This window comes from Equus quagga, chromosome 9 (genome assembly GCF_021613505.1).
Source record: "Equus quagga isolate Etosha38 chromosome 9, UCLA_HA_Equagga_1.0, whole genome shotgun sequence".
Taxonomy (NCBI): domain Eukaryota; kingdom Metazoa; phylum Chordata; class Mammalia; order Perissodactyla; family Equidae; genus Equus; species Equus quagga.
This window is the reverse complement of record NC_060275.1, coordinates 122,807-143,328: the sequence shown is the minus strand read 5'-3', so window position 1 is coordinate 143,328 and position 20,522 is coordinate 122,807. Positions and strand designations below refer to the sequence as shown.

Below are 20,522 nucleotides of genomic sequence, written 5' to 3'. Positions count from 1 at the left end.
ATCTTGGTTATCATAAAGCCCGTCCCACATGGCTTGCTTATGAAGCTTAGCTGCTTCATCTGGAGTGTTCTATTTGGCATCTATAGGGGAAATTGAACAGTACTCTTTCTCAAGATAAACATATTTTATAGTGGCTTTTATCAGTCCACCAGGCTGGCGGTTCCCTTGGGAATAACCTCCTATGTGTCTGGATCCTGTACAGCTGTCACTAGTGAGCTGCGGGTTCTGCATCAAGCCAAACATGCTCTCCTACTCTGCAGCATTCAAACCAAAGACAGCCCCCAGACTGATCACTCTCACATCTATTTTAGTAAAGGTTCTTCAGGAAGCTCATGATAGTGATCCACAAAATGACCAGTTCCTTCCTATTACATCCCCTGATTTCAATTATTTCTTGGTTTTGCCCTCCCTCTACATTAACTACTTTCTCGGTGACCAGAGGTCTTAGAGATGCTTTCTCTTGTCCCTGCATAATTTTTCCCTTTCTAGGGGGGCTTTGAGGCTAAAGGCCGAAGCTCAGATAGACCCAAATCTGAGCTTGCTTCAGGATCAAGGCTGACCCAGCACTTTTCTTTTACCTCTGTTTCTGCTATTACAGATAGCTACCAGGGAGTTGTATACTTAGCATGCTTCTGATTTTGCATTCCCTTATGTTTTAAGTGAGTCACCTCCTAGGGAGTCAGGTCTACTACTGTTTCTAAGTTCATTGGTAACTTTTACCTTTAGTCACTGATCACAGTGTAGCTGCAGTTTCATACCGTGGGCAGCCATCCAGGGATCAAAGGTTCCTCGTCCTCTGCCCTTTTATTCTTTCTCTTCAAAAACCATGTTTCTGTGAGTTAGGGCCAGTCTAGCAAATCACACTTCTGACACTTAACTGCAAGGGTTTCATGGACCCAATTCCAACATGAGTGGTGGGAGCTTCCCCACACCAGCAAGCATTTTTGGAAGACCAGCTGGGTGTCTGAGAATTCAACTTAATTCTGACACTATTTATCTGGATATAGAATCAGATTCCATGGGTAAAGGGCTCAGTCCCACAAGACTGTCCCCCACTTCAGATGCCAATTGCAAGTTCCCCTTGTTATGTGTACTTCTGACCGACTGGCTGTAAATCAGAGGTTCCCACGACCCCCTCCTTGGGTTTGATTAACTTGTTGGAACAACTCACAGAACTCAAGAAAACCTATTTAGTCACTGGATTACTGATTTATTACAGAGGATATGAAAGGATACTAATCAATAGCCAGATGTAGAGATACATGCGTAGGAGCAAGTCCTGAACAAAAGAGCTTGTGTCCTCATGGTGCTTGGGGCCCAGCTCCATGGCACGTGGAAGCCTTCTGGTTGCCCAACATGGAAGCTCTCTGAAAAGGGCTGATGAGCTGTCCTTCTGGTTTTCTATGGAGGCTTCATTACGTAGTCATGATTGACTAAGTCATTGGCCATTGGCGATTGATTCCAGCTCAGGCCGCCCTCCTTTCCCTGAAAATCAGTGTGGGACTGAATCCTCTGATCACAGGGCTGGTTCTCCTGGCAACCAGACCACACGCTTGAGTGGGGTCAGGAACCCAGGATGAGAGCTCATTTTGCTCAGGAAATTTAAAGCTTTGGGGAGTTGTGAGCCAGGAACTATGGTTGAAGACCAACTATATCTGACAAACATATTTTGGTCATCTGAATGACCAAATAGATATATTTCTTCGAAATCACCATATCCCAGTACCCTATACAGGAGTGCCATTTGTTATCTCCTGTACCTTATTTTTACTAAATTTTCTAAGTTTCGATATTTTTAGATACACAAATACTATTGTGTTACAGTTGCCTACAGTATTGGGTAGAGTGACATGCTACATGGGTTTGTAGCCTAGGAGCAATAGCTCAGGTGTGCAGTAGGTCACACCATCGAGGTTTGTGTAAGTACACCCCCTGATGTTTTCACGATGAAATCACCTGACGTGTGTCTCAGATGGTGTCCCCGTGGTTAAGCGAAGCATGACTGTAGGTGTAATGAAAGTTCATCCTGTTTTCATAGACTGAAGTACAAACAAATATGCATCTTTGAATTGAGGAACACAACTTATAATAATTTGAAACCTCAAACCTAAGCAGATTCAAGCCAAAACGTGGCATACTGCTAAGTTCTCACTAAAGTGTTTACTCCTGGAAAACTCTCCCTGCCATTAGGTTAGTACCCTCATTGGTATCAAACTCAGTGGATCTCCGATTTGACTTCGCTACCTCCCTTCTGTTTGTCCAAGTTGTGCTGGTCTTGGGAATTTTGGCTTTAAAAAAAATTCGTGTAACTAGTCATTGTTCTGTCAGAATTTTCTGTAAATACATTTCTATTGTTAACCTGCCATCCTGAGTCCCACTTTTGGGTCTCTTACCTTCCTTGACCTTCCCCTCTTTACCATCAGACACAAGCTTCCTTGAAAGCACTCTGGTTTGGTTTTTCTGTGCAGAACAGCTTGTGGCTGTTCAAATAGGCCTTGCTGTGAAGAACTTGACTTCATGTTTTTTTTTTTTAATTCAACATTAAAAAATCTGCAACATTTACTCCCCAAATTCTCAGTGCATGGTTGTATATCCCAGTGGTAAGTCATTTCTAATTCTTCTATGTGAGCCACTGCTACAGCATGGCAACTGACTGACAGGTGGTGTGGTTCTGCAACTGGGCTGCTGAAGTGGTGAGCACTGAACTTTAACTACTAGGCCATCAGGGCTGGCTTGTAGTGAATCTTTTTTTTTCTTTTTGGTGAGGAAGATGGGCCCTGAGCTAACATCTGTTGCCAGTCTTCCTCTTTTTGCTTGGGGAAGATTGTCGCTGAACTAACATATTTTATGTGGGACACTGCCAGAGTGTGGCTTGATGAGTGGTGTGTAGGTCCTGGCCTGGGATCTGAACCCTTGAACTCTGGGAGTGTGTGAACTTAACCACTATACCACCAGGCTGGCCTCAGTCATGAATCATTTTTTAGGTGTCACTGATTTTTCTCATCTGAATTCTTTAAAAGATCTTGTAACATGCAGTATAATATATGCTATATGCTTTTCATCAAGAAACAGTTTTTGAATTCCTGCTACTAAGCGGGTAAAACTTTTTGAGTGCCTGATACAAAGAGGTAAAAGTTAAGGTGGTTTTCTCACAGAGTTTTTTGCTGGGGTGAATAGGGCCTAGGCATAAGCTGTTAAATAGCAGTGTGAAATTCTCCTTTGAAACACTGTTGCCTGGCCTGGAGACTGCCGTCTGCTGGTTTAGTTCTCACTCTTCTTCATCCCTAAGGCAGCCTTCCTGCTTGAATTTGTCTCTGGGGAGTAGGATTTATGAAAAGAGACAGTTTGGGCAACATAGCAGAAATAGCAAGTAGCCATGATGATTATGGGTCTCCCTCGAGGGCTCAGGGAAACGACATGTGTTAGGCTTTTAGGTGTAGGGGACAGAACCGTGCTAAGGAGTTGGCAGGCGATGGACTCAGTTATCGTGGGCTCTGAGGAGGCAGCCTCAGGCTGATGGGCAGATGACATACTGTCCTGGGACAGGATTTCAACCTGTACCCAGTGCTCCTGACTCCACTTCTCTGCTTCTCTCTTTGGCTGTTTTTCTTCCTTTGTTACTAGTGAACCAAGGTCTCACACTCAGATGGTTTCTGGTTGATCACTGTCCTGGAGCTTTCACATAGAGGGTTTTGTGTGAGCATGTGCTTTCATTTCTCTTGGGTAAATGCCTGGGAATGAGGTTGCTCAGTTGCATGTGGTAAATAAGTATATATTTATCTTTATAACAAACTGCCAAACTTTTCCAAAGGGGCTGTAGCATTTGCTTTCTCACCAATGCTATGAGAGGTCTGGCTGCTCTGCAGCATTGGCAGACTTGATATTGTCAGGGTTATTGTGCTTATGAACCTACCTGTTTATTTCCACTTGACTAGGTTTGTGGTGGCATATTCTCTGGTTTTAATTTGCCTTTCCCTAGCGACTGGTGATGTTGAGCATCTTTTCACGTGTTTCTGTGGCATCTGGATACCTTCTTTGGTAAAGTGTTCAAATCTTTTTCCCGTTTTCTAAAAATTGAGTCATCTGTTTTCTTCCTGAAACGTGGAACATGTTTACAACATGTATTCTGGATACAAGTCCTTTATTAGGTATGTGGTTTGCAAATCTTGTCTCCTAGCCTGTGGCTTCTCTTTTTATTTTTTAAACAGTGTCTTTCAAAGAGCAGAAGCTTTCTTACTTGGATGAAGTCCAGTTTATCTTTTTTTTCTTTTATGGATCATATTTATGGTGTCATATTTAAGAAATCTTTCCCTAATCCAAATATCTATTCAACACTAACAGATAGTAACATGCAATTGTTAGTAAATTCTGTCGGGTCTTTCATTGAGTGTAATTTTCATTGAGTATCTGGTTTCTCAATATAATATTTTGAGTATAAGACACACTGTTTTTTTAAATGAACCACTAATAAAACTAAAAGAATATTTCACTTAAAGGGCTGGCCCCGTGGCCGAGTGGTTAAGTTCACATGCTCTGCTTTGGCAGTCCAGGGTTTGCTGGTTTGGATCCTGGGCCTGGACCTACACACCGCTCATCAAGCCATGCTGTGGTGGTGTCCCACATAGAAGAACTAGAAGGACTTACAACTAGGATATACAACTATGTCCTGGGGCTTTGGGAGAAGAAAAAGAGGAAGATTGGCAACAGATGTTAGCTCAGGGCTAATCTTCCTCACCAAGAAGAAAAAAAGCCAAAAAGGTAGTTTTGGGAGGTGACTCCTGGAGCTGCAGTTCTCCTTTAAAAAGAACATTTCATTTAAACTGTGTTGTGCCATTGATCCATCAGTTGTAAGGTGTAGCCAGATTTTGGAGATACTAAAATATGAAAAAAAATGTATCTTAGAATCATTGAAATACGTTATTTTTTTAGTCTGGTTGGCTGCTGCCCTCACTTTATTATAGATCCTACTAGAAATGCTAGAACCTGGGGTTTTGTTAATTGCTGTGAAGGCAGTAGTATGTTGCTGAATGTGTTTGGGTGATTTCTCTGACCTATGACCCATGAGGGAAAACTGCATGAATAGGAGAGAGAGGATGACAGAATGTACAGAACTGGAATCTGTGTGTATGTGTGTCTGAGAGGGTGATCATGAGAGCACATATTTAGGAGGGATGGGAGTTGACCTGTGGCCACTGTGATAGCAAGAAGCAGTGTCGCAGAGTGAGGAGACCTCTGCCACCGCCAACAGAGGGAGCTTGAAGGAAGCCTCTCGTTGTCTAGGTCTTACTTTCCTCCCTGTGAGCCTAGGGCCGGGTGTTCTGTGGCTCACCAGCCCTGGGACCTGGAGACTCACGAGACCAAAGACTTCGCCACTCAGAGCATCACAACCCATCAGGTCTTACTGGCTGCTGGGGCAGAGTGCGCTCCTGAGTTGCCCAGCTGTTGTACACAAAGAAGTCTGTTCTTAGCCCAGGGTTGTTGAATTCCCCCATATTTGCCTTGAAGAGAACTCGAGCATCATTAGTGCAGTGTTCTGTGGCCTGAAACTTACCTCAGAATTATTCCTAGTGAGTTTAGGCACATCCCTCTTTCTTTACTGTTTGTCACATAGTTTACTAGATACTTGCATGTGCTGTCCATTTGGCTCCTACATTCTCTAGGGATGGAGGAAATGAAAGACAGTAATGATGGGTTTAACAATTTGCAAGTTAGGTTATTTGTGGATAAGTTCCAGAGGTTGTAGAATTTGGATTAAAAACAATATTAGAACTAAGAGAAATAGGATGAGAAGGGGAGACAATAAGTTTCTCTTGCAGAGAATTAAGTGAGTTTATTTTAATTCAAAGCATAGGACTGAGTATGAGCACATCTCAGAGATACTGCGGGTTCACTTCCAGACCACCTCAATAAAGTGCATATTGCAATAAAGCAAGTCACATGAATCTTTTGGTTTCCCAGTGCATATAAAAGTTATGCTTACACTATACTGTAGTCTGTTAAGTGTGCAGTAGCATTATGTCTAAAAAAACTACATACCTTAAGTAAGCCATACTTTGTGGCCAAAAAATGCTGACCGTCATCTGAGCCTTCAGTGAGTCATGTTGAAACATTTCAAACAGTGTGAGAGTCACCAGATGTGACACAGACACGAAGTGAACAAATGCTGTTGGAGACGTGGCACTGGCAGAGCTGCTTGCTGCAGCGTTGTCATAGACTTCCAGTGTGTAAAACGCGGTATCTGGGAGGTGCAGCAGCACAAGGAAATGAGGTCTGGCTGTAATGAGATTCGTGGTTTCAGTGGATGGCTTGGAATGGGTTAGCAAACTGCGTTGTGGGCCATATCCTGTGTTTGTGCGGCGTACGAGCTAAGAAGAGTCATTCCATTTTTAAATGATTGAGAAGAATTCTGTTGTGTGACATGTGAAAACTGTATGAAGTTTGAGTTGATGTCTGTTGGGTTGCTGGCACAGAGCCACGTGCACAGATGCACATGTCATCAGGTGCTGGGGTCACCGCAGCAGCACTGAGGAGTTGCACAGGCTGCATTGGGTGGCCCACAGAGCCTGACAGGCTCACCCTGGCCTTTAAGGAAAAGCTTGCACTGGCTTAGAAAAAACACTGTTCCCTGAGGTGATAGTGGTAAGCTCCCTGGGGCCTTAGAAGAGAAGAGTCGCACGTTTGTGAACCACAGGAGGCGCAGTACCTGATGGTTGTATTAAACTGTGCTCGACTTTCTTTTCTCTTAACAGAGATATCGGACAAAGCCATACTGTTGCAGCCTCTGTAGATACTCCACAAAAGTGCTTACTTCATTCAAAAACCACCTGCATCGCTACCATGAAGACGAAATTGACCAGGAGCTGGTGATCCCTTGCCCAAACTGTGTCTTCTCCTCTCAACCCAAAGTTGTGGGGAGACACTTCAGAATGTTTCATGCACCTGTTCGGAAAGTCCAGAACTACACAGTGAATATTTTAGGTGAAACTAAATCATCTAGGAGTGATGTGATAAGTTTTACATGTTTAAAATGTAACTTTTCAAACACTTTGTACTACAGCATGAAGAAGCATGTGCTGGTAGCCCATTTTCACTACTTAATTAACTCCTACTTTGGCCTGCGAACTGAGGAAATGGGCGAGCAACCGAAAACCGAAGATACCCTTTCTACTGAGAAGATGCCACCATCTGACAAGTATTACTGTAAAAAATGCAATGCCAATGCCAGCAGCCAGGACGCGCTGATGTATCACATTCTCACATCGGATATACACAGGGACTTGGAGAATAAGCTTAGGTCCGTGATTTCAGAACATATTAAGAAGCCTGGACTTTTGAAGCAAATGCATATTGCTCCCAAACCAGCTGCACATGTGGCCATGCCACCGCACACCAATGCTCCGGGCCTCCCAGCTACACCCCCTTGCTTTCACCTTGCCTTGCCACAGAACAGTCAGAGCCAAACCGTAGTCCAGCCAGTTCAGGGCACAGTGCAGCCCGTGACTGTGGCCTCGGCTGCGTCTGGAAGTGTCACCCATTCTCCGCCTGCCGTTGCCCAGTCCCGAGTGACTCTAGTCTCCAGCCCTCTGCCCGTGGGCCAGAGCAGCCTCACTCTCCCGCCCGCAGCTCCCCAGCCTGTCTTTCTTTCTCATGGAGTCCCACTTAATCAGTCAGCAAATCCTCCTGTGTTGCCCTTGAGTCAGCCAGTTGGACCTATAAATAAGTCTGTTGGAACTGGTGTCCTCCCGATAAACCAGACCATCCGCCCAGGGGTTTTACCCCTCAACCAGCCTGTTGGGCCTATTAGCAGACCAGTTGGGCCTGGAGTTCTTTCAGTAAACCGACCTGTTGGGTCTGGTGTCCTTCCTGTCAGTCCCTCTGTCACCCCTGGGGTTCTTCAGGCCGTCTCACCAGGGGTGATTTCTGTGAGTCGGGCAGTCCCGTCAGGGGTCCTTCCTGCAGGCCAGATGACCCCTGCTGGGGTTATCCCTTCGGGACAGACAGCAACTTCTGGGGTTCTCCCTGCGGGCCAGATGGTGCAGTCAGGAGTTCTCCCCATTGGCCAGACAGCCCCATCGGGGATTCTCCCCACGGGGCTGACAGTCCCTTCACGGGTTCTCCCTCCTGGCCAGACGGTCCCCCTGAGGGTTCTCCCTGCAGGCCAGGTGGTCCCACCTGGGCTCCTTTCTCCCAACCACACAGTCTCGTCAGGTGTTCTCCCTGTGAACCAGGGTATTAATTCTGGTGTTCTTCAGCTCAGTCAGCCTGTGATGTCAGGAGTTCTTCCTATGGGCCAGCCAGTGAGGCCTGGGGTCTTGCAACTTAATCAGTCTGTGAATACCAAAATTCTGCCTGCAAATCAGTCAGTTAGACCCGGTACTTCGCAAAACACCACTTTCCTCACGTCAGGCTCCATTCTCAGACAGCTGATACCTACAGGGAAACAAGTGAATGGGATTCCCACATACACCCTTGCCCCGGTGTCTGTCACTTTGCCTGTGCCACCTGGAGGTGTTGCGACCGTTGCCCCTCCCCAGATGCCCATCCAGCTCCTGCAGTCAGGCGCAGCTGCACATATGGGCAGTTCCGTGGCCAGCATGCCCTCCTCTCCAGTGGTAGTGAATACGACTCAGAATATGTTTGTTCAGGCCTCCTCATCTGTGGCAGAGGGGAGTCAGGCGCTCAAACAGGCAAAGCAATGGAAAACCTGCCCGGTTTGCAACGAGCTCTTCCCTTCCAACGTCTACCAGGTACACATGGAGGTGGCTCATAAGCACAGTGAATCCAAATCTGCTGAAAAGCTGGAGCCTGAAAAACTGGCAGCATGTGCACCGTTTTTAAAGTGGATGAGAGAGAAAACAGTTCGGTGTCTCTCTTGTAAATGCTTAGTATCGGAGGATGAGCTTATCCATCACTTACTCATGCACGGCCTGGGGTGCTTGTTCTGTCCGTGCACTTTCCATGATATTAAAGGTCTTTCAGAGCATAGTCGGACTATGCACCTAGGGAAGAAGAAATTACCCGTGGATTATAGTAACAAAGGCTTTCAATTGGATATTGATGCTAATGGCAACCTGCTGTTTCCCCATCTTGACTTCATTACCATACTACCAAAGGAAGAGCTGGGGGAGCGGGAAGTCTACTTGGCAATACTAGCTGGGATACACTCCAAGTCGCTTGTCCCAGTGTATATTAAAGTGAGGCCTCAGACCGAGGGTGCGCCTGGGAGCCCCACCAAACAAGCCTTGACCTGCCCCTTCTGCTTTGGCACCTTTGTGACGACTGAGGCGTATGAGCTGCATTTGAAGGAGAGACACCACATCATGCCCACAGTCCACACGATCCTGAAGTCTCCGGCCTTCAAGTGCATCCACTGCTGTGGGGTTTACACTGGCAACATGACCCTGGCCGCCATCGCCATTCATCTGCTACGCTGCCGGAGCGCTCCCAAGGACAGCAGCTCAGACCTTCAAGTCCAGCCTGACTTCATTGAGAACGGCGAACTGCTGCTGGTCAACGGCGAGGTGCTACACGACTCCAGTTTTTCTGTAAAGAGAAAGCTGCCTGAGGGCCACTTTGGGGCAGAAGACCAGAGGGATGGGGACGAGCGACCTGTCGTCATCCATGCTGATGCAGCCCCCTCTGCAGAAAAGGTGACGAGCGTCGTGCCTTTCAAAAGACAAAGGAATGAAAGCAGGACTGAGGGACCCCTTGTTAATGATGACGCTCTTCAAATTTTAGCATTAAATCCTAAAAAATATGAAGACCGTTCTTATGAAGAAAAAAAGCAGTTCCTTAGAGATTATTTCCACAAGAGACCGTATCCTAGTAAAAAGGAAATAGAACTGTTATCCTCACTCTTATGGGTGTGGAAAATTGATGTGGCTTCATTTTTTGGAAAAAGAAGATACATTTGCATGAAAGCAATAAAAAATCACAAGCCTTCTGTACTTTTAGGCTTTGATATGTCTGAACTTAAAAATGTTAAACACAGATTGAACTTTGAGTATGAACCACAAAACTTGTAAAAAATAATTAGGAAATCTAAAGTACTAGATAATTAGTAGTTTTTCCAATTGAGATTTTAAAAAATGTTATTTTCTTCACTGTATGTTGAACTAATCAATTTCAGTGGTCTTTATGCTGCTCTTTAGATTTATTTCAGGTGCTCAGAAAGACTTCTATATATAGAAGTGAATAGTTCTTTGAAATTTATTGTTTCCTGAAGTTTGATTTTGTAACAATTATTTTTAGTTTTTTCCTCTGTCATGTAAATTAAATCTTTTGATATTTCGTGCACGCCTTGTTTTCCTAGTAGTGTCAGTATTGGATGATTAAAACTGAAATCTACATGTTTGTTTTTTCATTTAAGGAAGTTTCAGCTTGTTTGAGATTACTTGATTAACTGCGACTCAAAGCATTGGTCTCCCTCAGTCAGCTTCTCATCAGCCATCGATACAGTGAACGTGTGTAGAGAAGCATTGGTCTCCCTCAGTCAGCTTCTCATGCAGCAGCGATTGATACAGTGAATGTGTGTAGAGAAGTGAGTGCCAGCCCCCGCGATGTGTAAGGGTGCACTGCGTTAACTTATGCTGATTTCTTCTTTGTGAGATATTGGTTTATTAGATTATAATTTTGATTTACATTCTTTTCAGGTATATCCTAACAGCTGTTTTTGATTATAACTCATAGGAAACCAAACATTTTCATTTTAAAAAAATTACTGAACCTGAAATCTGCTATTTAGCTCATAAGTCAAAAAGTTATTTTACAAATAAAGTAATTCTGTAGGTGCAGAAGTGCTTTTCAGTGTAGACTTTCCCCTCTTTTTGATATGGTGATAGTCATTTTTCCATTCAACGGTAAAACCATAAGTCTTAGTGCCTTTAGAATAAACACTGAAAACACACACACCAACTCTCCTCCTCACCTGACTGTCCATAAGCCAGTGAAAGGGAAGGGCCGTGTTCCTCAGGAATGAAGTTTTTACACCTGAGTGTGGACACTCACTGAAATGTAAGCTAGGTTTTCAGGGGACAAGGTGGAGTGACAAGTCCCCATGGCTGGCATATGAAATCTCGGATGGTTTCCTAGAGGGAAATGAATTTGTTTTGGAGAAATGGGCTTTTCCATAGTTTAGTTGTCCAGGTTAATGGGCCAGGATATTGCTAAAGAACGCCTTTGTATTACTCTCCTTTGGACAGTTAAACCTCGGTTGTTTTCACACAATATAAAATAACTTAAAGCACCAGAACAGGAATGGAGGCCAGCCCCTGTAGACCGGAAGTCAGGCTGCTGGTGACACACAGCAGAGGCGCCTGTCCAACGTATTCAGAGGATGTGACCGTCTCTGGGAAATAGATAACGTTGCTATATGGATTTAAAAAAAATACAATACTCGCATGTAATTGCTATAATGTGCATTTTTGAGGCAGTTGTGAAACTGGTCTGTGATTGTTGGTGTACTCTGTTGTAAATTCAAAAAGAGCTTGTTGAAGTTTATTTTTTTTTTACCTATTGTTTTCAGAGTGTCTATTTTGAATTAAAATTTGTTATATTACTGCAAATACAACTGTTTAATTTTTTTGACAGTTAAAATGTCTCTGTGACTCAGGAATAATCTAAACAAGGATATAGATACCACATTTATTTTCTGAAGAACATTACTTGTCATTGTGAAAATAAGTCGGCATAATCCAAAAGGACTAATTAATTACCAGTGTCACAAAACAGATGTGGCTGGAGATGCTTGACGTGTCAGAAGAGGATGCTGGGGAGCCGGGAGCTTGCCTTGGTGGAGGCTGCTCGCCAGTGCTCGTGCCCGTGCGGGGAGGCCAGCTTTAGAGGTGCCGACAGGGACAGTCTGCTGTTTGCGTGGTTTCATCCCCCTTTAGTTCACATCAGTCAGGTTTCTGTTGGCGTTTTGAGCCTGATCATTCTTTGTTGGGGGTGACTGTCCTGTCCATTGTAGGAGCAGAACAGCATTCCTGGCCTCCACCCACTCCAGGTCAGTAGTATCTCTGCCCCCACTCCCCCAGGTGTGACAACCAAAAATGTCATTGCCAAGTATTCCCTGGGGGGCACAGCCCTGACTAGACCCACTGTGTTAAAGGAATTCTGATTTTGAATTATATTTTAGTTGTCTTTCAGCTTGTGATGCTGAGTTTTTGTATGTTATGTTAGTTTACTGGTTATTAATTTTTTAGGTTCACAGATCAAAATTTGATATAAGCCGAGCTTCAAAAGCACATGTGGGAGTTCTTGCAAATATAGAAAATGAGTAAATTTATTATTTGAAAATAAAAAGCTAGACCATAGATGAATAGTTTAGTGGTGGGGGCTTTTTAAACTGATGTCTAAAAGATGATTAGAAATTGAGAGAGATGGAGGCAGTTCTTTTTTTTATATGATGGTTACAAAACGTATACTTTAAAAATTTTTTTAGCAATGTAGCTTCAACTTTAAAAATGTTACGTATTTGAAGTCTAATTGAAATTTCAGTTAAAAACAAAATGTATTGTACTATTTTAGCTTCTTGAATTCTGTTACCCTTCTGTTTGGCAAATAGAAACCACATTTCATTTGTTGCAGCGAATAATAAATGACAGGCAATAATTCAAGAGGGGCCCCAAAACTTTTCATCCACAAAATAACAAAAATGAGAAGCCCCTTCACTACCCAAGCCTTTGGTAACTTTTTCTTTTGATTGCACTTCTCCCACCCGCATCGTGCTGTTTCCACAGTGGAACTCTGACTTCAGATCTTACACGACTTGGGAGCCAGTCTGTCAGCTTGCCTTAACAGAATGGAGGTCTCTAACTTAGTTGAGGGACCTGGACAAGCTGTCTTTGATTTCAGCCTCGTCCTAAGGCCCAGGAATGTTTTCTTTAAAATCTGCAGGCGAGTGAGGTGGAAAGGGCAGAGACAGGAGACGGCAGCCAGCAAAGTGTGGCCCCACAGCACTAAGGACAGCAGCCTCCCGAGTGTGAATCCCACACAGCGCGGGAGGATGCCTTCAGTTACTTCTGTAATGTGGCCACAGGGCAGACGTCTGGATGGCAGACGTCACCATGATGAAGGCATGGAGACCCGGGCAGGGGTGAAGCCAGGCAGACAGAAGTGGAGATGCCCATGTTCAAGGATGGTGTGCTGGATACAGAAGCAGCATTGGCACCACAGTCGAAGATGTGGCCCAAGAGCGTGAGGCTGGCATGGCATAGATGGTGTCAGTGCTGACAGGTGGGTGCTCTTCAAATCAGCCTACCAGGTTCACCCTCCCTTCCTCCTTCACCTCCATCAAGATCAAACAAAACAGCCAGTCAGTGAAGGACCCTCGCTGGTCCACATAGCACCAGATAACCACAACAGCACAGACGGCACAGCTGCCGTATCGCCACCCTGGACTGGTATTTGTGGGCACAGATGTTTTTCTGGAGCTCTTCCGGGAACCACTGGTGCATGTAGTTAGTAGGAAAGGGCTGTGGCTCCTGCAACGCCTTCTGCCACCTTTTCGGTGTCGGGCACACACTATCCTTTCGTTCCATCTCCCTTGCTTTCAGAGCTAGCAACCCAGGCTCGGCCTGCAGTGGGTGAGCGTTCTCTGCAGCAGCAGTCACGTTCCTGCCACGAGCCCCAGGGGTGCACGGCGGGGCGGGGTGTCCCCCTCCTGTTAACTCTGTTAACCTGATGATGATTGTGCAGTTCTGTATTTCTTAACAGTTCGCTGAACAAAGCAACAGATAACGCTGACTAAGGAAAGAAAAGAAGAAAACAGCCCCAAAACGCTAACCTAGTTTTTACATTAGTTTTTAGGCAAGCCGTCCTAGTAAATAATAAACATTGATCAACTGTTTACTATTGCTAGGAAATAGGCTGAGTAGTAATAATAATGTCCTATGTATTCCTTACTGTGATCTCTGCACTGTTAGAAGAGTGATGATAGCATTTTAACGTTCACAACAATCCTACAAAGTAAATGGTAGTATCCCATTTTACATATAAGGAAACTGAGGCACGGAGAGGTTAAATAAACTGTCCAAGGTAGGGAGCTACAGGGTGGAGAGAGCTGGGATGACAACTGGGAGGCCCGGCTTCATGCTCTTAGTTGATGTATCGCCTCTATTCATGTAATACCCCACTTTGACCCATAATAACCGTATGGTGTAAGTCTTAACTGCATTTTACAGATGAAGAAGAGAGTCCCTGCTGAACTTCCATCAACTAAGGAGTAAAAACTCCAGCCATGATATGCAGAGAGGAGACTTTTTAGCTTTAAAAACTGAAGCCAAATTCCATTCTCTCACCGGTTACTATAATTTTAATGTTCTGAAATCAATTCCCTTTCCCTGGTGGCGAGAGCCTGTTTCTAGCCCTCCTGCCTTCCTCGGTGGAAAGCTGCTCTTCGGGGCACACTTGCTGACGTACACTTCTGGAAGATAGGCAGTTGTTAAATCTCAGCTTTAGAATTTTTCTCATTTTTGATACTTTGTCCAAATTACTACTTAATCTTTAAAGTTATAAGTTTGAAAATAATTTTAGCAATAAAGACATTATATCGGGAAACTTTCACATTCCGTGCAGTGAATGCACCATAAGAACATGCTGCTTAGAGCAGTACCCCGTCGTCACTTCTTTCAGATTCTAGGCTCAGGAGTTTCTTAATTTGTGATCCATGAGCCATCGGAGTAAAAAGTGTAAATGTCCACGAAAGTTAAAGTCTAGATTACATTCTCAGACTTTTCAGAATATGCAGCCAGAGTGAGACTTTACATGTACCGTCAGCCTCGAAGACCTGTGATAATGAGCCATGAAAACAGCCTAAACTGTGTGCTTGTTTGGGGTCTGCTGTCTGGGAGGGACAGCCTATAGGATAGAGTAAAATAAAAATAAAACTCGGTTGTATCTCACAGGGATCTTTAAGTCCACCGTATTGTCATGTTGAAAACAAATAGTAATAAAAGTCATTCACGCAAATGATCCAGCTACACAACTTGAGAGGAAAAGTACATATAATGCTACCCAGTAGTAGCTAAGGTTAGTTTTTCACAGCCTTTTAAAGAAGCTGCCCCCAAACCACTTTTCTTTATTCCGTTCATAAAATCATGAGCAATACGATTGTTTATTTTTAAACAAAAAAAATATGTAAAGTCCTTGTCAGAAGGGAAGCTTTTCCAATAAAAATTTAAAATTTTATTAATATTTAAATTATAAACCAAACTTCAGCAACCATATAGACAAACTGTTTACTGTGAATAAACAGACTGTGTGGTCATACTTTCAGATACAAATTCAGAATTAGTTGTCATGAATGAATATAGTTTCTCAGAGGTTAGTTTCTTACGGTTTACAATTCATGCTATGGAAAGTTTAATATAATGTTAAATCATTTATTATTTACCTAAAAGTAAGCTAGAGAAAACTGAATAACAGCAATGAATAATAAAGCTTTAATGGTTCAGTAGTTTTTCTTAAGATAATTTTTCTGTATAGATATATAGATATATTTTGAAAAGATAATACTATTAGTTGAGTTGTACAATCCACAAAAACAACACTTTTGCCAAAGTTTACAGATAAGTTGATTCGTTTTGCTTCCCCAACTCCCTACCAAGCAGCGATCAGAACTGGAAGACTGAAGACAGAGAAGATCCGACATCGAGCATGAAATAACGAGACTGAGAAGACAGCTGAAGATAAACTGAAAAGCCCACAGAACAACGTCAGACGTGGATGTGAATGTGAGATCAAACTCAGACTGCGTCCCACAAATGCTGGGAAGAGTTTTCATGCCGAGTTCGATGTAAGGTCTTCTTGTTACAAGGAGAACTCATTACACTGGTTCTAAAAGGACGGGAGATTCATCCATGGTTTGCTGTTGTCTTGTGGAAGATGTCTTCTGAAAACAATGGGAAATTCCTAGGAGATCATTTTAAAGAAATTATGGATTTTTCAGGGAGGGTAATTTTGGGTTATTTTTAAAAACTAATTTTGTCTACATTTTATATGTGCTTTCAAACTTACACAAAAGAAGGAGGGCACGGTAACTGATGCAGGAACTTTTGAAACGCACTGGGGAAGCCCCAGTTCAGCCCTGCCACTCTAGTCGCAGGACTCCAGTACTAACAAGGCCTTTCAACCACGTTCAGTCCTCACATGAACACTCTTGTGATGTGACACATATGTCAGCCTAGCACCCTTAAGGATAAATTCAACCCAGTAAAGTTTTCTAGCCATATTCTAGCTATTGGCATTGTCAATGTTTTGGCTTCTACATAACATTCTGTGTTCACTGACTTGATGACTGAAGGGAAAAGTTGAGTTACTAAAAATAGATGTGTTGCTACTGAAATGTTAAACATGGTATCAACACAATAGTTTAAAAACGAAAATGAAAGACTTGGTGAATTCAGTATGAGATCTATTCAGTAATGAAGTTAGATTGTCTAGGGACATTACTGTGTCTATACATTCTTATCTGAGTTCCACTTAGCAACAAACCCTTAAATATATGTTTAGAACTGCACACTGTTGTTCAAATGAAATGTATCTTGTTTCCTGGATCAAAATACTTATCCATAATGTCTGAGGGACTTGGTATAATTTAAACAATATCCCCAATCGAGTTTCTCAATACTTAATAAGTTCTGAATCTGAACTGTTTAACTTGCTCTGTGGCATCTGAGAATCTACACCAAGCTCCTGGCCCACAATCCTGCTTTTCTGTTTACAAAATGGCAGGGGGAGGTGGTTCCTTCTGTTTCACAAGAAATGGTCTCAATAGCATCACACGTTTCTTCCATGCACTAGGAATGGGGTCTTTGCCATTCCCGAGTGGCTGATCACCTGCTTCCTCGCAGCGACCTGCCTAGGGGTGGATTAGTTGGTGTCTGTACCTTGCTGTCCCACAGGGCTGCCAAAGCGGCTGCAAAAAACGACTGGATAGGCAGATTCAAAGAGTTTAGAGCACAGTATATTTTCAAGGGTGACCATACCAGTCTTTTTGCTTTCTAATATGAGGTCTACCTCAGTCCAGATCTCTTGGTTGCATAACTCAAACTACTTAGGTTAGCATAAAAGTCTTGAGAGATTTTCTTTCCTTACACCTTTCTATGCATCCTCAATAGTCAGGTACCTTTGCCTTTGAGGATAAGCGATGTGCAGGAGAGACCACCAGGAAGACAGTGAATGATTAATTTTCTTTGATTTAAAATTTAATATTCATATATTAAAAAAATTAAGCTGCTACCTGCATTTGGTAATGTTATATTCTTCCAGTAGGGTTTGTTCCCTGTTAAAACACTATTTGTGTGCATATGCTAAGATTGTCAGCAACATATTTTATAAGTATTCCACTATAGGGAAGATACTGCAGACCTGCCTAAAGCAGTAAAGTATCTTTGGACCAAATGTCTCTGGGTATGTGCTATATACATCTGTCTGCGTATCAAAGCTTATATCGATTTAGATGAGGTGTCCAGTAGTAGAAAGATGCTAATAAAAATACAAAGGGAAGCTTAAGACCCAATAAGACAAGACAAAGTGCTTCAACTGTTGAACACATTCCTTGTGAGTTTATTTGTATCAACTTGAGTTCATTGGAATCTTTCAGAATGCATTACACACCTCAAGTTTGCCTCATTTCTGTGGCTTTAGGGTAAGTGTGTGGTACGCTTTCATTTACAAGATGTGCAGTCTCAGCAAATCTAAAATCTAAGCATAAAAGGGGAGCTAGAATAAGTGATTCCGACTACATAATTCTGAATAAATGTGGTCTTCATTACTATATTACATATGGTAGGTTTCTGAAATTTGTCAGAAACAGGCATTAATGTTGGATGAAAAGAGCTCAAATGAATCAGTCCATCAATGGAGACAACAGTGAGTGTGACGTCGTTGGTCCTTTATTGTGTCAGTCCCCTTGTCGGGTCTCTTCACCAGATCCCCACGTGCGCTGGTGTCACAGTGCCAGAGACTGAGAGCATGATCTGCCCTGTGCTCGCATCTCCACCTGATCCCCACGTGCGCTGGTGTCACAGTGCCACAGACTGAGAGCGCGACCTGCCCTGTGCTCGCATCTCCACCTGATCCCCACGTGCGCCGGTGTCACAGTGCCACAGACTGAGAGTGCGACCTGCCCTGTGCTCGCATCTCAACCTGATCCCCATGTGCGCTGATGTCACAGTGCCACAGACTGAGAGCGTGACCTGCCCTGTGCCCTGGGAGCTGACTCTTTCCTGCACATGTACACGTGTGTTATTACTGCACACATGCATGTAACCCCCGTTCTGTCCCTGGGAGCAGTGGCACCAGGAGCAGTGAGCATACCTAGGACCCAGATCTTGGCTTCTAAACACAATTCTCCACAGAAGGGAATCAGAGCTTCTTGAAGAAAAGCCTTACTTTAGGTCTGAGGCAGGAAAAGTATAAACATGAAACATCTTGTTGAACCAGAAAGTGAGAATGTGCTTCGAAGAATGATGGGGGAATGTGAAAAAGATATGCAAACCAGCTTTAAGAGACTCCCACTAGCCAAATATGGGACATTTGGACATCAAAATAAATAATGATGTAATGGATTGTAACTCATTGAATGATATAGGAATCCATGGGTTTATACAGATATCAATGACTTGAAAATTTGATGAGGAATGCGATATTTCTATAGTCTCAAAATACATCCCTACAAAATACTTCATATTACTAAGGAGAGAAAAGCTTGGGAGGCCCGCAGATGCCACCTTGATGAAGTGGTCAGTGAGTGGACATCATCAGTAATGGGACAGATCAAAATGGTGTGCCGCCTGTTAGAATGTATGAAGAAGATGCCATTGCTTCTGCGATTGTTCTTGCCAAGGGGATGTCACCTGAGCTATCCTCAGACAAAACCGAATTACAAGATAACTAGCCTGTAACCTTCGGAGGTGTCAAGGACATGAAAATCAAGGAAAGACTGAGGAACTGTTCCAGACTGAAGGATACTGAAGACAACTAACTGCAACGAGTGATTCTGAACTGGTCCTTTTACCATAAAGGGCATTATTGAGGCAGCTGGCAAAGCAGGAATGAGGTGAAAGATCAGGCAGTAGTAACATAATGTTAACTTCTGCATTCTTTTTGTCACCATAGGGGATTTTATAATAATAAAAGTAGAAAAAATCCAGTGCTAGGAGCCAGGATATCTGGGCTCTCACTTATTTTTTATTTTATTGAGGTATAATTGACATATAACATTATCTTAGTTTCAGGTGTACAACATAGTGATTTGATATTTATATATATTGCAAAATGATCACCACAATAAGTGTAGTTAAAATCTATCACCATTCATAGTCACAATTTTTTTTTTCTTTTGATGAGGACTTTTAAGATGTAATCTCTTAGCAACCATCAAATGTGCAGCACAGTATCATTAACTGTGGTCACCGTGCTGCACATGACACTCCAGGACTCATTTACTTCATACTTGGAAGTTTGCACCTTTGACCACCTTCACCCATTTTTCCCCACCCCCCCAGTCCCTGCCTCTGGCAACCACCAATCTCTTCTCTGTATCTACGACCTTGGTGTTTTTTTTTTTTTCTTGAGGAAGATTAGCCCTGAGCTAACATCTGCCTCGAATCCTCCTCTTTTTGCTGAGGAAGATTGTTGCCCATCTTTCTATATCTGGGAGGCCCGCCACAACATGGCTTGATAAGCTGTGTGTAGGTCTTTGCCTGGGATCTGAACCAGCGAACCCCGGGTCACTGAAGCGGAGCACACAAACTTAACCACTACACCATGGGGCCAGCCTCAGGTTTTGTTATGTTTAATTCCACTTATAACTGAGATCACATGGCATTTGCCTTTCTCTTTTTGACTTATTTCACTTAACATAATGCCTTCAATGTCCATCTGTGTTGTTGCAAATGACAAGATTTCATTCATTTTTATGGCCGAATAGTATTCTATTGTATATATATATATGCCACATTTTCTTTATCCATTCATCCATCAATGGACACTTAAGTTGTTTCTATGTCTTGGCTATTGTAAATAATGCTGCAATCTACATAGGGGTGTATATATCTTTTTGAATTACTGTTTTCATTTTCTTCAGATAAATGCCCAGAAGTGGAATTGCTGGATCATATGGTAGTTCTATTCTTAATTTTTTGAGGAAGCTCCATACTGTTTTCCATAGTGGCTGCACAAGTTTACATTCCAAACAACAGTGCACGAGGCTTCCCTTTTCTCCACATCCTCATCAGCACTTGTTATTTCTTGTCTTTTTGATAATAGCCATTCTAAAAGGTATGAGGTGATATCTCATTGTGATTTTGATTTGCATTTTCCTGATGATTAGTGATGTAGAGCATATTTTCATGTACCTGTTGGCCATTTGTATGTCTTCTTTGGAAAAATATCTATTCAGATCTTCTGCCCAAGTTTTAATTGGTTTATTTTTTGCTATTGAGTTGTATGAGCTTTTTATATATTTTGGATATGAACCCCTTATCAAATATATGACTTGCAAATATTTTCTCCCA

The 20,522-nt window shown here is 43.0% G+C and overlaps 1 protein-coding gene across 2 annotated transcripts in view; it reads left to right on the top strand.

The window, feature by feature from the left end:
* The window catches only part of ADNP2 (ADNP homeobox 2), a 30,097-nt gene extending 18,533 nt beyond the window's left edge, over positions 1-11,564 (top strand). Inside the window, exons 1-2 of one of the 2 annotated variants that reach the window (XM_046672473.1) lie at positions 2,906-4,148; positions 6,750-11,564. In XM_046672473.1, coding sequence (XP_046528429.1) covers positions 6,927-10,025 — 3,099 coding nt within the window. In that variant the 5' untranslated portion in view covers positions 2,906-4,148; positions 6,750-6,926 and the 3' untranslated portion in view covers positions 10,026-11,564. Of the gene's footprint in view, positions 1-2,905; positions 4,149-6,749 lie in introns of those variants that run through there. The other variant, XM_046672472.1, reaches the window with a different exon arrangement.
* The last annotated feature ends 8,958 nt before the right edge of the window (positions 11,565-20,522 follow it).